This window comes from Petaurus breviceps, unplaced genomic scaffold (genome assembly GCF_028583685.1).
Source record: "Petaurus breviceps papuanus isolate PSGF00001 unplaced genomic scaffold, PetGlider_PUasm1.0 563, whole genome shotgun sequence".
Lineage (NCBI taxonomy): Eukaryota > Metazoa > Chordata > Mammalia > Diprotodontia > Petauridae > Petaurus > Petaurus breviceps.
Genome location: NW_027186380.1, coordinates 316821 through 331368, shown reverse-complemented (window position 1 = coordinate 331368; position 14548 = coordinate 316821). Strand labels below are relative to the sequence as shown.

The 14548-nt window shown below is 42.9% G+C and overlaps 1 protein-coding gene and 1 pseudogene across 3 annotated transcripts in view; one reads left to right on the top strand and one right to left on the bottom strand.

Moving 5' to 3' along the window:
- LOC138173106 (zinc finger protein 850-like) overlaps window positions 1-14548 on the top strand; it is a 784878-nt pseudogene that overhangs the window by 481658 nt on the left and 288672 nt on the right.
- LOC138173092 (zinc finger protein 420-like) overlaps window positions 1-14548 on the bottom strand; it is a 436800-nt gene that overhangs the window by 418039 nt on the left and 4213 nt on the right. The window contains exons 2-7 of one of the 3 annotated variants that reach the window (XM_069103022.1): window positions 13411-13487; window positions 12172-12326; window positions 10625-10672; window positions 5474-5600; window positions 4249-4344; window positions 1-1198 (exon numbers count right to left, since the gene is read on the bottom strand). The exon at window positions 1-1198 is cut by the window's left edge and continues 924 nt beyond it. In XM_069103022.1, the coding sequence (XP_068959123.1) occupies window positions 1-1198; window positions 4249-4344; window positions 5474-5600; window positions 10625-10672; window positions 12172-12326; window positions 13411-13487 (1701 nt within the window). The remainder of the gene's footprint in view (window positions 1199-4248; window positions 4345-5473; window positions 5601-10624; window positions 10673-12171; window positions 12327-13410; window positions 13488-14548) is intronic. The other 2 variants (XM_069103021.1, XM_069103023.1) reach the window with 2 other exon arrangements.

Below are 14548 nucleotides of genomic sequence, written 5' to 3'. Positions count from 1 at the left end.
CTGAAAGCCTTTCCACATTCCTTACATTCATAAGGTTTCTCTCCAGTGTGGATTCTCTGATGTACAACAAGACAGCCCCTATCTCTGAAAGCCTTTCCACATCGATTACATTCATAAGGTTTCTCTCCAGTGTGACTTCTCTCATGTACAGTTAAAGTGGACCTCTGTTGGAAAGCCTTTCCACATTGACTGCATACATAAGGTTTCTCTCCAGTGTGGACTCTCTGATGTACAGTGAAATGAGCCCTGTGTTTGTAAGCCTTGCCACATTGATTACATTCATAAGGTTTCTCTCCAGTGTGCATTCTCTGATGTACAGCTAGGTAAGATTTCACTCTGAAAGCCTTTCCACACTGATTACATTCATAAGGTTTCTCTCCAGTGTGGATTCTCCAATGTACAACTAGTTTAGATTTAACTCTGAAAGCCTTTCCACAATGATTACATTTATAAGGTTTCTCTCCAGTGTGGACTCTCTGATGAACAGTAAAATTGGACCTTATGTGGAAAGCCTTTCCACATTGATTACATGCATACGGTTTCTCTCCGGTGTGGATTCTCTGATGTACAACAAGTTTATATTTCTGTCTGAAAGCCTTTCCACACTGATCACATTCATAAGTTTTCTCTCCAGTGTGGATTTTCTGATGAACAGTAAAACTGGACCTTATGTGGAAAGCCTTTCCACATTGATTACATGCATACGGTTTCTCTCCGGTGTGGATTCTCTGATGTACAACAAGTTTACATTTCTGTCTGAAAGCCTTTCCACACTGATCACATTCATAAGTTTTCTCTCCAGTGTGGATTCTCTGATGCACAGCTAGTTTAGATTTCAGCCTGAAAGCCTTTTCACATTGATTGCACTTATAATTTTCCTCTCCACTGTGTATTTTCTGATGGATAAGGAAGGATGAGTGTTCACTAAATGCTTCATCACATTGCGGACACTCATGTGGTTTCTCTTCAGTCTGAATTTTTTGATGGTTAATAAGGGATGACTGTTGAATCAAGTCCTCCCCACAATGCTGATAATCATATAGTTTCTCTCCTAAGTGGACTCTGAAAAATACAGCACAGGGTTCTCTCCCAGTGACGTCACAGGCACCATCACTCATGACAGTCTTCTCATGATATTCATTGACAAAAATGATTGGATTTTCAGAAGTCTCCAGCATTTTAGGTCTAATCTCTCCTTCTGCCAGAAAAAAACAATAAAATATATATGTATACAGAGAAACATGGACACAAAATATATAATTATAATCCCTCCCCTACTTGGGGATAAAGTAAACTAACTGATCTACATCCTACTTTCCCAGGCTACAAAAAAATTCTTCAAAGTCCAATGGACAGAATCAATCATTTTAAAATGCTATTAGTTTACATCTGATCGACAACTTGATTTACAAAGACCTTCAGAGACAATCACATTGGATCCTCATGAACACCAGTGACAATAGCAGGAACAACATTCTCATTATATTCACAGGTCATGGCATGAGATTACAATGGCTGAGTGACCTGACCAACCTGAATAGCTGAGACTACAAATGCAATTCTGCAAGTGGGCATTCTCTGTCCACGGTACTAGAGGGCCTTTCTCCATCAAACTTTCTTTTCTTTTGCTTTTAAGAAAATTTATTTTATTATACCATGGTGACATTTTTCCTTCTTATCTTTGGGTCTTCCTGTTCCCTGACATGCAATGGTATTGAAAAGGGGCCAATTAATAATCCCATGATGGGCTCTAAGTGTTCAAGTGAAAAGAAGGATCAATCAATGAGACAAACATCATTATCACCTTAAAGAAATTGCCAGAGTTGTCCCCAACCTTGAGCAACCACCTGGCAGATCAGTCAGCAGTCATCAACTCTGGACAAGAGCTTCCACAAGCAACAAGATTATGGTTCCAGGAAGGCTCAGGCGATAGTTAGATTTTTGTAGCAATAAAGCATTTTAAAATTAAGGCATTTACATTGATATTTTAGACACAATAGTATTGTATACTTAATAGACAACAGAATAGTGAAAACTGAACCTTAATATGCACTGGGAAAGTAAAAAAATGCATTTGACTTGCTTTATTGCTCTCTGAATTTAGTTGCGTGCTCTGGAAGAAAATATGCAAGTTCTCTGAGTTATGTCTGAGTTTTTGTCATTTTTATTATGATTTTGACTCTTTCGTCTCTAATTCTCCTCTCTTTCTTTCTTAAACCATTATTAGCCTCATTCCTGGAGTTCCAATATATCCTATAGAATAAAATTTCTTTCCATTCCGTAACACCGACTTTTTTATAAATCAGGTAAGACCAATGTTCCCAATCTGTTGCTTCTTCTCAAACCATCTCCATGTTTTTATGCCAGTTTGGGAGCTCGTTGATAGCAGGCACTCACTTGTCCCTTCCAAAACCTAAGCTGAGAGATTAGAAAACTAGAGTTGCTTAATCCATGCATATTGAGTGACTGACTGGGCCCAGGGCTGACACTAGGCCTGTAACACAATCCCACTACTCTAGTCTCTCAGTTGCCAAATGCATGTTCTGGTCCCAGTTCTGTTTCTGGGACTTGAAGTATAACCCCTATAGGGAGTGACCTTTGTCAGGTGTAAATGCTGCTGGGACCTGACCAGACTCAGAATGAACATCACAGACACTTTTTTTTTTTTAAGCAACTGGTGTTAAGTAACTTGCTCAAGGTTACACGGCCAGTTACTTCTGGGTGCGGTGCTAAGTATCTGAGCCCAGATTCAATCCCAAGGTCATCCCAACTCTGGGGCCGGTGCTCTAACTCGCTGTGCTCCCTGGCTGCCCCACAGACACTTCTTTCTGCCTGCTGAAGCATGACAAACTATGGGACACCTGGGAGTTTTTACTTCCTATCTCCTGAAACTAAGAGTACCTATCAACTCAAAGAACCGTGCCAATGAATCTCCAAGAACGAGCCAAAGATGGAGCCTCAGAGATCAGGGGAGGGACACAGGTTCATCATTTATGTAAAGTGCAATCTTGGATTAAATCTAAGTAAGGCAGAAACCTTTGCTACTCCTGAGATGCTGCTGAATGGAGAGAGGGAAAAGCATAAAGCCAGGCTGTCTGGGTCCACAGCACATTGGGTCTGTATAATCCCACTGTAGCAGGGATATCCTTTGATACCTCCCTAACTGTCTCCCTTGGGGCATTTCGGAAGTAGAGTGGATAGAGCAAACCTCGGTAAGACTTGAGTTCAAATCCAGCCTCAGACCCTCACTTGCTGTGTCATCCTCAGTAAGTCACTTAGGTTTCTTGGCCTCAGTTTCCTCATTTGCAAAATAATGCAGAAAAGTTAAAGGAAAACCACTCCAGTATCTTGCTAAAAAACCCCAGCCGGGATCATGAAGAGGCATAAGTGACTAAATGACTGAACAACGACACGACTGCCTCCCTAGCAAAAGGATCACATGTAAACCCTCTCTGGGTTGTTAATCACCTGCCTCTTCACCATCTGCCCTCCTCCTCCTCCTCTTCTCATTTTCTTTCATCTCATTTTCCCCCCAAACATGCTGTACTTCAGGGGTGCAGGCCTCCTTCTGTCCGGTGACCAGGACACTCCACCTCCCAACTCTGGGGACGTTCTGTGCCAGCCCCATGCCTAGAATGCTTGTGCTGGCTTCCCAGAAGCCCCAGCCAGAGCCCACCTTCCACAATACGCCTTTCTAGTCCTCCTTAGTCTGAAGGCCTGCCCTCTCTCAGTGAGCTCCACTTTCTCCAGTCTAAAACAGGTTTCCACACTGTTGTTAGTATGTTGTCTGCTCCCCCACTCTGTGAACTACAGGAGAACAGGGGAAGTTCCTTGTGTCTTTTTATATCCCTGGTGCTTATCAGGAGGTCTGGCACAGAGCAGGCCCTTAATAAATTCTCACTTACTTCAAGAAGGTCTAAGAAAGAGCCCATATTGGAAAGCCTAACCCCTTTTGCTCTTTCAGGAGAGTTCCTACCCCCAAATTCCAAACAACGACTTTATATGGGATCACAGATTTATCACTAGAAGGGCACTGAAAATCCATGGTGTGCAGATCCCTAATTTTACAGATGGGGAAACTGAGGTTCATTGGTTCCATAATTTATTCAGGATTCCACTTCTAAAAAGTGCCTCAAAAATATTTCCATGTCAGGTCTTCTTGCACCTAAATGTAGCACTTGTTTCAGCCCCACACCTGGAAGCCTCTTGTCATCACAGCTTTCATAGACCTGTTTTCTCCTGACTCACCTGGATGCCAGTTCCTCAGGTTTTCTTGCTCCAGCAGCCATGGGGCTTCCGTTTGCTCAAAATGAGAGATCAGATATTTTCTGGGAACTGGCAGCCCTGGGCATGGGGAATCAGGGATAAGGATGGAGAAAACTTGTCATTGAGGTGTCTTTAGGGAAAAGAGTATGCATGTAAAGCTAGTCCTTTTTGAGAATCACTCCATCATGTTAGCACAGATCTGCCTTATTCTCCCATGAAGGCTTCTAAAGGCAGTAACCCAAACTAGGATGGGCGAGATGAGCCTTGAGCTCCTGAAAATCAGACCCTGCTGAATCAGCTTTGGCCCTGTCACCTCCCCTGCTCCTCCCTCCCTCACCTATGAAAACCTTGGAATTCTACAGGGAGGCTTTGCCCCTTCCAGTGAGGTTCTCCTGCTAGGGAACTCAGTGAAACTCAGTCCAAATTCTGATTTGGGGCCAGTCTGTTACTCCTGTCAGTGATAGGGGCTAGCAAGCAATGAAGACAGTATTGTGCACAGAAATACTGAAGCAGGGTTTCCATAGAATTTATTTTGGGAGCTGTGTGGAGATATGGGGAGCACATCATGGAGACAAATATTAAATGGGGATAATAACATCACCTAATGACATCATATTGTAAAGAAAGCACTTAGCACAAGAGCTGGTGAACAGCAGTTGAACAGAAATGCTTATTTCCTTCCTTCCATTCCCACCATCTGGGCTGGAACTTGGGACAATGTAAAGCAAGGAGGACAAATGTGCCCTACCACCTATAGCTGGGAGCTGCAAACTGAGGCTTATCACAAAGAAGAATGTTCTAAATACTTGGCCCATCCCAAAGAGGAAGGTGCAGGAAAAAGCTGCCTGAGCAGTTGTCAGACATTTGGCAGAAAAAAATTCAGGTGCAGGGACAGACTGGACTACATCATGTGAGAAGACTTCCACACCTGAGATACTTCAACTCTGATCTCATCTGGGACTTCAAGCTACCAAGAACTGGCAAGAGACAGCTTCAGGGGCAATCAGGAAACCTCCTGGTTCTCTTCACACAAGGTACTGAGCTTTTATAGGGAAATGTGGCAGCAGGAGGACCCTGTCTCTGGGACACAGGAAACCAGCATTTTTCCCTTTCTAGTAACTGATAAATGCTCTAAAACCAGCATACTCAGGAATGAAGATATTCCCTCTGATACCAGATTTAGAGGGAACAGAGGAAGTGTCCTTACCCACGGAGAGCAGGTTCTGGGCATTCTCCAGCATGACCTCCTTGTACAACTCCTTCTGAGGAGGGTCCAAGAGGCCCCACTCCTCTGGGGTGAAGTCCACAGCCACATCTTTGAACGTCACCATCTCCTAAATCACCAAATGTCACAACATTTAGACTTAAAGGAGACTCCAGATTTCTTGTAGTCTAACCTTCCTCAAGTAAGAGGAGAAAGTTGAAGCACAGAAATGGGATTTACTCAGTGCTTGCACCTTTCATGAATGTCAGAGTCAACACTTGAAACCACGGTCTATATGAGGCCAATGAATGTTCGGGAAAGCATTTGGCATGGTGAGTTGGAATAACGTTTAATAGGTCTTACTATGGGACGTGCCTCCCTGTGGAATGTGTTATATGTATGTATTGGAAGTGTTAGGCAGGAGGATCTGGGGATGGGAAAGAGAGAAGATGATGGGAATTCCTTCCTTCTCAGATTCAGTGGGGACTTTGTGAGAAGCTCACAGGCACAGGGTATTCTGGGAAGGGACAGGAATATATGTATGATTATAGAAAAGAGAGGAAAGCGAAAGAAAAGATCTTGATTTCTTAAGAAGCTGAAACCAAGTCTTCTCTAGACCTAATGTGGAAAGGATTCATAAGACACCGTAATTACCATCAGGACTGAACTGAGGGACATGAGACCTTCCAGCCAAGTGAAGCAGAATTAGCTGTTGTCACTTTGAGGGCTTGAGGCTGCCCCGGTGTGATGGGGCAGGGCCAAACATCTCATGCTTTTGCTTGATGATGACTTTCATCCTGCAACAGCATGTATGTCTTTATTATAATATTCAGTTTCATGGCTGGTCGTTTGTGTTGTTCTTTGTGCTCAAAGAGGACCCAATGACATCCCTGTGTCAGGGTCAAGGTGTGTCTGACCAGGGATGATCAGACTAAAGGGGCCCAAAAGGCCCTAGCAGAGCTCGGGTACAAAAAGTCCATGTGAACATCTGGGATGGAGATGGTTCTCAATGTGCACCTTCCCATTCTTTTGAGTTACTGCAATTCTGCTTTGCTCACATGGCACAGCACATTCTTTGAGGTGGGCACGCCATGCGGGGTCGTCCTTTGACAATGTCTCCCATGTCTCACCACTGATTATAGAAAATTATATAGAAAAAAATTTAGTAGCTCTTTTTTTTTCTCTTTCCTCTCTTTTCTATAATGTCTCACTCACTCTCTTCAAAGAGACTTTGGAAATTTCCTTTAATCGCTTCTTTTAACTACTATGTGAGAGACTTCCTGGCATGCTTTCTCCATAAAACAGTGTTTATGCAAACATCATTTTGGCATCTAAACAACATGGTCAGCCCAAGGGAAGTTGTGCTCTACCAGTAAGAGAAGGAAAAGGGGGAAATGATCTCACATAAAAGGGATAGAGAAGAGCAGTTAAACTGAAGGGGAACGTGGGGGAGATGGTAAGGGAGGGCTTGATCCTTACTCTTATGCAAATTGACTCAAAGACGGAATAATGTACATGCTCATTTGGGCATAGAAATTTTCTCATCCTATACAGAAATTAAAAGGGTAAGGGATGGGGTATGCGGATGAACAGAAGAAAGGACAGGTTGGTGGAGGTGTTGGTGAGAAATAAATCACTGTTGAAGACGGATAATATGAAAACTGAGACAGAGGGAATAACCAAGGGGAAAATGTGATGGAGGGAAATATACAGCTATTTGTCATAAGTATAAAAATGAATTTAATGACCTTACCCATAAAGAGGAGTGGATAGCAGAATGAGTTAAAAATCAAAAGCCTACAACATGCAGTTTACAGAAATATATTGGAAGTAGAGAAATACACAGAATAAAGGTAAGGGCCTGGAGCAGATACATATAGGCACCAAATGGTATGTCATCTAAGTTTGAAAGGACAACTTAAATGAGCTATACAAGGAAACAGACAATAAATGATACTAGTGGTGGGACCTGAACATTCCCCTCTCAGAATTAGATTAATCTAACTAAAAAATAAGAAAGATGATAAAGACGTTAATAAATTTTAGAAAACTTTGATCGTCGGGCCTTTTAAAAAAGGGAATAAATTATTTTTCTCAGCAGTACATGGCATTCATACAAAAATTGCCCTTGGATTACAGCATAAAACACTCACCATCAAATGCAGAGAAGCAGAAATATAAAATACCTCCCATTGAGACTATAATACAATAAAAATTACATTTAATGGAAGGCAGTGAAAAGATTGATGAAAAACAACACTACTCCAAAGAATAAATGCATCAAAGAACAAATCAAAGAAATAGTAATTCCTTTAAGGTAATGAAACCAATGAGACACCACAGCAACATTTATGGGATATAGTGAAAGCAGTCCTTGGGGGAAAATTTATATATCCAAACAGTTACATCAATCAAATAGAGAAAGACTTGATCAATAAATAGGACATGTTTCTAAAAAAACAAGAAAAAGAACAAATTAAAAGCTCCCAATTAAACACCAAAATGAAATTTCTGAAAATCAAAAGAGATTAATAACATTAAAAGCAAGAAAACCATTGAACTAATAAATAAAACGAGCAGCTGGTTTTATGAAAAAGGCCAACTTACTAGCCCTGTGAATTTGGGCAAGTCACTTTACCCCAAGTGCACTCTAAAGAGCAAAAAAAAAAATCAGTTCCAAAACTACATGAAGTATTTGGAAAAAAGAAGACAAAGAATGATTGCTTTTATCAAACAAATATGTTGCAGAGACCAAACTAGGAAGCATAAAATCAGAGAAGGAAAATACAGACAAAGTGCTCTCGAATACAGATAGAACTTTTAAACACAAAACCAGAAAGGAGATAATAAAAATAAAAATCAGAAGAACCGTACACTGTGACTAGGGGAGATTTATACCAGAAATGGGGCATTGCTTTGGTGTTAGGAAAACTATCAGCAAAATTACCACACATCAATATAACTTAACCCAAAGAAATCTTATGATCATCTCAACAGATGAAGAAAAAGTTATTGACAAAATACAAAACCCATTGCTCTTAAAAGCACTAGAGAGCATAGGAAAAAAAGAGAACTTTTTATACAACAATAATTAAGACCTATATAGAATTGTCAACAAGCATTAACTGTAATGGGGATACCTTAGAAAACTTCCCAAGCAGATCAGGGGTAGAGCAACGTTGCCCAGTATCACCACTGTTAGGCCCTATTTTAGTAGAAATGCTAGCTAGAGCAAGGAGAGGAAAGAAAACAGAAATGGAAGGAATTAGAATAAGCAACGAGAAAACCAACTTCTCACTATTTGCAGATATGCTTCTATGCTTAGAGAATCCAAGAGAATCAATGAAAACCTACTCAAAACAATTAACAATTTTAACCAAGTTACAAGATATAAAAGAAACCCATATAAATTATCAACATTTCTATATATTACCAAAAAATTCCAGCACCAAAAGACAGAAGGACAAATTCCATTTAAAGTAACTGTGGACAACAGAAAATACCTGGGAGTCTATCTTCCAAAACAAACCCAGAAATTAGAAGAACACACTTACAAAACATTTTCTCACAAATCCAGTCAGATCTAAACAAGTAGAAAATTATGGACTGTTCATGGGAGGGTTCAGTCAATGAAATGAAGAGAAAATTCTTCCTAAATTATCTCTGCATTCAGGGCTTCACCAATCCCTAACCTTTTGGGACAAAACCAGTTAGGAAACCTAGAAAATAGTATGGCAGAAACTAGGCACAGACCTACATCTAACATTATCTGCTAAGGTCAAAATGGGTACATGATTTAGACATAACAGGTGCTTCCATAAGCAAATTGAGGGAGCATGTAATAGTTTACCTGTTAGATCTATGGATAAGGAAAGAACTTACCACCAAGAGACAGGATGCATTAATACATATAAAATGGATCGTTTTGATTCTATTCAATTAAATTAAATAGTTTTTTGTACAGAAACAAAGTCAATGCAACCAATATTAGAAGGAAAGCAGACAACTGAAAAAAATCACAGCAAGATCTCTGATAAAGGCCTCATTTCTCAACTGTATAGAGACCTAAGTCAAAGTCATAAGAATACAAGCCAAGACCCAATTGATAAATGGTCAAAGAACAAGAACAGGTACGTTCAAGGTGGAAAAAAAAATCAAAGCTAGTTATAGTGTTATTAAAATGATCTAAATTCATGATTCGAGAAATACAAAAACAACTCTGAGGTACCACCTCACCCCTATTAACTTGACTAATAAAAGAGAGAAGGAATATGATAAAAGACTAGAGGGAACTGGGAAAACTGGGACATTAATGCACTACTGGTCGAGTTGGGAACTGATCCAAAAATTCTGGAGAGCATTTTAGAAGAATACTGAGAGGGCCACATGCTCTCTTACCTAACAATAACACAACCAAGTCAGTAATCCAAAGATAATTTTTTTAAAGGGAAAAGGACCAATTTATAGAAGGGTATTCAGAATAGTTCTTTTTGTGTGGCAAAGAACTAGAAATTGAGGGGATGCCCACTAATGGGGATGTCTTTACAGTGGGGCATATAATTGCAACGGAATATGATTGTGCTGTAAATAATGACAAACTGGATAACTTCAGATACACCTTGAAAGACTTACATAAACTGATGCAGAGTCAAGTGAGCAGAACCAGGAGAACATTGTACACAGTAACAGCAAAACGATCATTTCAATAACAGTGAATACCGTGGCTATTCTCACAGTACCATGATCTAACACTCTCTCAAAGGACACAGGATGAAAAATGCTATCCCCGACCATAGAAAGAACAGAGAATGAACACTGACTTAAAGCCTGCCCGTTTTCACTTTCTTTCTTTTTGGTTAAAGTTTTGTTCTTCACAAAATGACTAATATGGAAATACTTTACATGATTGCAGATGTATTCTCTTTGTGACTGCTTACACACTGGAAGGGGCAAGAGGAAGGAGGCAGGAAGAGACCTGGAAATTCAAATTTTAGGGGTAAAAATGAATGTTAAAAAGGTTTTATATGTCATTGGCATAAAATGAAATATTATTTTGAAAAAGACTAATATCCAATGGCAGCTAAGTTTCCAGTAGAGAGAGCACCATGTCAGGAGTGAGGAGGACCTAAGTTTTGTTGAACCTGTGACACTTACCAGCAATGTGACCCTGGGGAATTCACTTAGACTTGTTTGACTCAGTTCCTGGAGAAGGAAATGATAAACCACTCTAATATCTGTGCCAAGAAAATCCCAAGGAATATCACCAAGAGGCAGACCTGACTTAAAACATTAAAAAGAACAACAAATAGCTATTCCCCCATAGATAAATGATGAAAGGATATGAACAAAGAATTCTCAAAAGAACTTCCAAGAATTCCTAACCACGGGAAAAAATGCCCCAAACCATGAATACAAGCAAACCAAAACAACACTGAGACTTCACCTCATACTCTGCAAAACTGAGAAAAATGACCAAAAATGGCAGCTGTCAGTGCTGAAGAGGTTATGGGAAGATGGGCACATAAAACAATGCTGGGGGAGCTAGGAAATGATGAAAGATCATGAAAGTCTGAGTTCAAATCCAGCCTCAGATACTCATTTGTTATGTGACCTGCTAAGTCACAAAGACTTACTCTGTCCTAACTCTGTTTGCCTCATTTTCTTGACCTGTGAAATAAGGATGATAAGAACACCCCCCCCCTACAGGGCTGCTGTGAAGATGGTCATAAGAGGATGTGGGGAGAAAGTAAGTCATTGCATTTTGTCTTTGCCTTTGTGCCCGATGCCTCTCTGACAAGAACTGAGGGTCTCCTTCTGGACCTCCCCTTTTCCTCTGCTGGAAAAGAAAACTCCCAGGACTTTGAACAGTTCCCCAAACTCAGCCCTTTCCCTATATCCTCTCCAATAAGGGAAGGCCCTTCACAAAAGCTAATACACTAAGGGCTAAAGAAGGAACTCTTTTCTTTGGTCTGGTCCCAACAGCTCTGCTGAGAACCTTTGGACCTGTGAGTGTGACCCAGAAGTCAACTTCACCTGTTTTCTTGAGTTGCTGTATTTTCCAAAAACACTGGACCAGAGCACGCAGGAGACAGGATCCCTGCAGCCCAACCCAGGTCATAATATTTGCTCCTTTCAACCCTCATGGCCCTCTCACTGTGCCCTTGAGAGTCAAAGAGCTACAAGACAGGAGGGGTCAGTGTGCCTCAGACACTTAAAGTGTTGGTGCAGTTCAGACCCTGGAGGACAAGCAGAGCATCCTGCCTTCAAGGTCTGGCAGGGGGAGCTTGGCCAAAGAGGCAAAGGGGAAAGGGGAGCAGTTCTATGGATATGGGGGGAGAGGTGCTAGGCATGGATACAGGGAGCAAAGAGAAGACCCCTAGAGGACAGAGGAATGAGGGAAGTGGTTGTCCTTGTGCATCAGGGATCATGAGGGGAACCTTAAAAAGCACACAGTAGGGCAGCAATTGGATGGGGGAGTGGGGATGGTTAGTGCTTGTTACCTCAAAGTGCCAAGAATCAATTAAAACCACAGAAGGAGAGAGCAGGGCAGTGTTGTTACTACTATTTTCAATTTCCTGCCTATTTTACTAAAGAAACAATCCTCAGGGAGGGGACAGCCAGGCTCACAGACAATCCTCTGGGTCTATAGAAATGGCCTCTTTGGCTGATGTTAGTCCAGTCTGAGGGCAGAGTGCACTCACCTGGGCTGGGCGTCTGCAGCTCCCAGGGGCCATTCCCTCTGGCTCCAGGCTCCCTGCTTGGGCCAGGTCTTCTTCCTCTCCAGCCTGAGCTGGGGAGGGAAAAGGATCCCAGAGGGGCAGACACTTACCCTTTTCTACCAGTTCAGAAGGCCGACCTACAAAGAGATTAACAAAGGATCAGGCCCTGCCCTTGGAGCCTTCTCCTACAGAGAACCCAGAGACAAAATAGGATTGTGATCCCAGGTGGGATGAGAGTAGTCAGAGCCTCAATGGCTCCTGAAGCAGAGATCTCCCCCTAGTTAGTCCTCTGCTCTCCCTGCCTCCCCTCTCCCCAACTAACACACACACATTATCTAGACAACAGACTGACTGCTTGATCTAGGGAGGTGGGAAGTTAGGGAAATTGGGGATAGGAGGACTCTGAGATGGAGGTTCTAGGGAAAGACCAGGGGAAACCTGAGTCTGGGAGACCAAATTAAGTCGGGGATCCAGCCCCCTGGCAGGAGGCCTGAGAGCTCTGAAAAAAAGAGGGGGCAGGTCAGCAGGAGGTCTGGGGAAGGGGAGCACAGATAGTGACTGGGAGGAAGACATTCTAACCCAGCTCATGGTAGGGTCCTCAGGGACACTGCTGTGAGAGAAGAGCTCCAGGGGGACACTGAGCCTGGGAAAGCAGGAAGACTGTGTCCTGGGGTCTAATTAGTCACAGGGGAGGACTTCTGGGACCCTTTGGTAGAGGTTAGGAGTGGAATTCTTCAAGGGACACCAGACACAGGCAGCCAGTGCATGGGATCTGATAGGAAAGCAGCCTAGGGGCTGTGGGTCCAGGTTTGAGGGGGGTCAGACAGGAGCCTGAATTCCTGTGTCCAAAGTGGGGTCCTCAGGACAGGCAGAACTTTAGGTCCTTACAGGGGGCTTGATGTGAAGGGAGAACATCTGAATCTCCAATCAAAAGCTGGGGGCAGGGAGACAGGATTCCTAGGTCCTGTGGGTAAGGTTTGAGTTTTGGAAAAGGGTGACCCAATCTTAAGTCTGGGGAGGAAGTTTCCAAACATTTGGGAAGTTATTGGGAGTGTGGAAAATAATTAGGGGACGGAAGCTTGTTCAGCAGCCAGGACTGGGAGGGAAGATTGCTCAGGTGGGACCTGGAGGGCTCTCACCAAGTGGTCAGAGGAGGAGGAGGAGACCAAGGCAGGGTCAGCCCGAAGAAGCCAGGGCGGTGAGGGGCTGGCTCAGACCTACCTGGGGTTTGCAGGCACAGAGCTGGAGTCCAGAATGCAGACATCTCAGGTCCAGGAGAAGGCAGCCTGATCTCAACTCTGAGGGAATAAGGCAGAGACACCTGGGCTATTAGGAAAGGAAGAAAGCAGCCCAATCTCAGCCCAACATCCTGTTTCAGCCATCCCCTTCGGGGAGGGTCCTCCCACCCTCTGCCCGAGGCCCTGGGTTGGGCCCTTTCCTCCAGTCACACCCAGGGCCAGCAGCTCGGGTCCCTACGTGTCTCTGTTCCCCAAGCCCTGCCCTCCATCACCTGGAAGGCCTTGGCCACTGGGATGAGCCCTCTCCTGCCCTAGACCCCTCCCAGGCCTCCAAACTCCACCCCAGGGATCTGATTGCACCTGGAGCCTTACCCACCAGGCTGGCCAGCTCTGAGAGGTCCTCCTCCCCATCACTACCACCTGATTCCTTATTGGAGGAAAGACTGGGGACTTTTGGAGGTGGGAGGGGGAGAGCAAGGAAGAGGCAACCTGGAGATTTCCAGGGAAGGATGAGATGCACAGGGAAATTGAGTCCTGCTGAGCTTCAGAATGGAGGCTGTGCAGACATGCAGTCAGGTGTGTCAGCACATTTCTCCCAATTTAAATTACAATGGGGCTCCTGGAAAGTCAGGTCCCAGGAACATCATCAGGATGTTTGACCCTCTAAGGACAGATCAGCCCTTAATGTAAAATTTAGTGTCTCAGCTGATGTGTTTAGGAGCTGAAAGAATGAGAATTCAATGTAAGTGGATCAGAATTACCCTGTGGTTCCCTCTGAATGCTTTCAGCCTACAGGGTCAGAGGGAGAAATGGAAAAGGTGGCTTTTATGTCTACACTAATTCTAACTAGCATAACTAACTGAATCGATGTTACTTGGCAATTTGGTTTCATGTATAAAAACAGTAACCTTATTCATGTCATTATTTTGTTTCTAATTTTCCTCATTTGGGAATTTGGGGGAGATCACCCTACAAGTTATGCTTTTAAATTGAAAAAAATGATTTCTAAAGGGACATATAATTTTACTCTTAGAAAAGAATTATGAACCAGCCACAGTCCTCCCCAGTCCCCCACTAGAGAAAGGCCTAAAACCTAGATTGGCCAATCAGGACACACATAC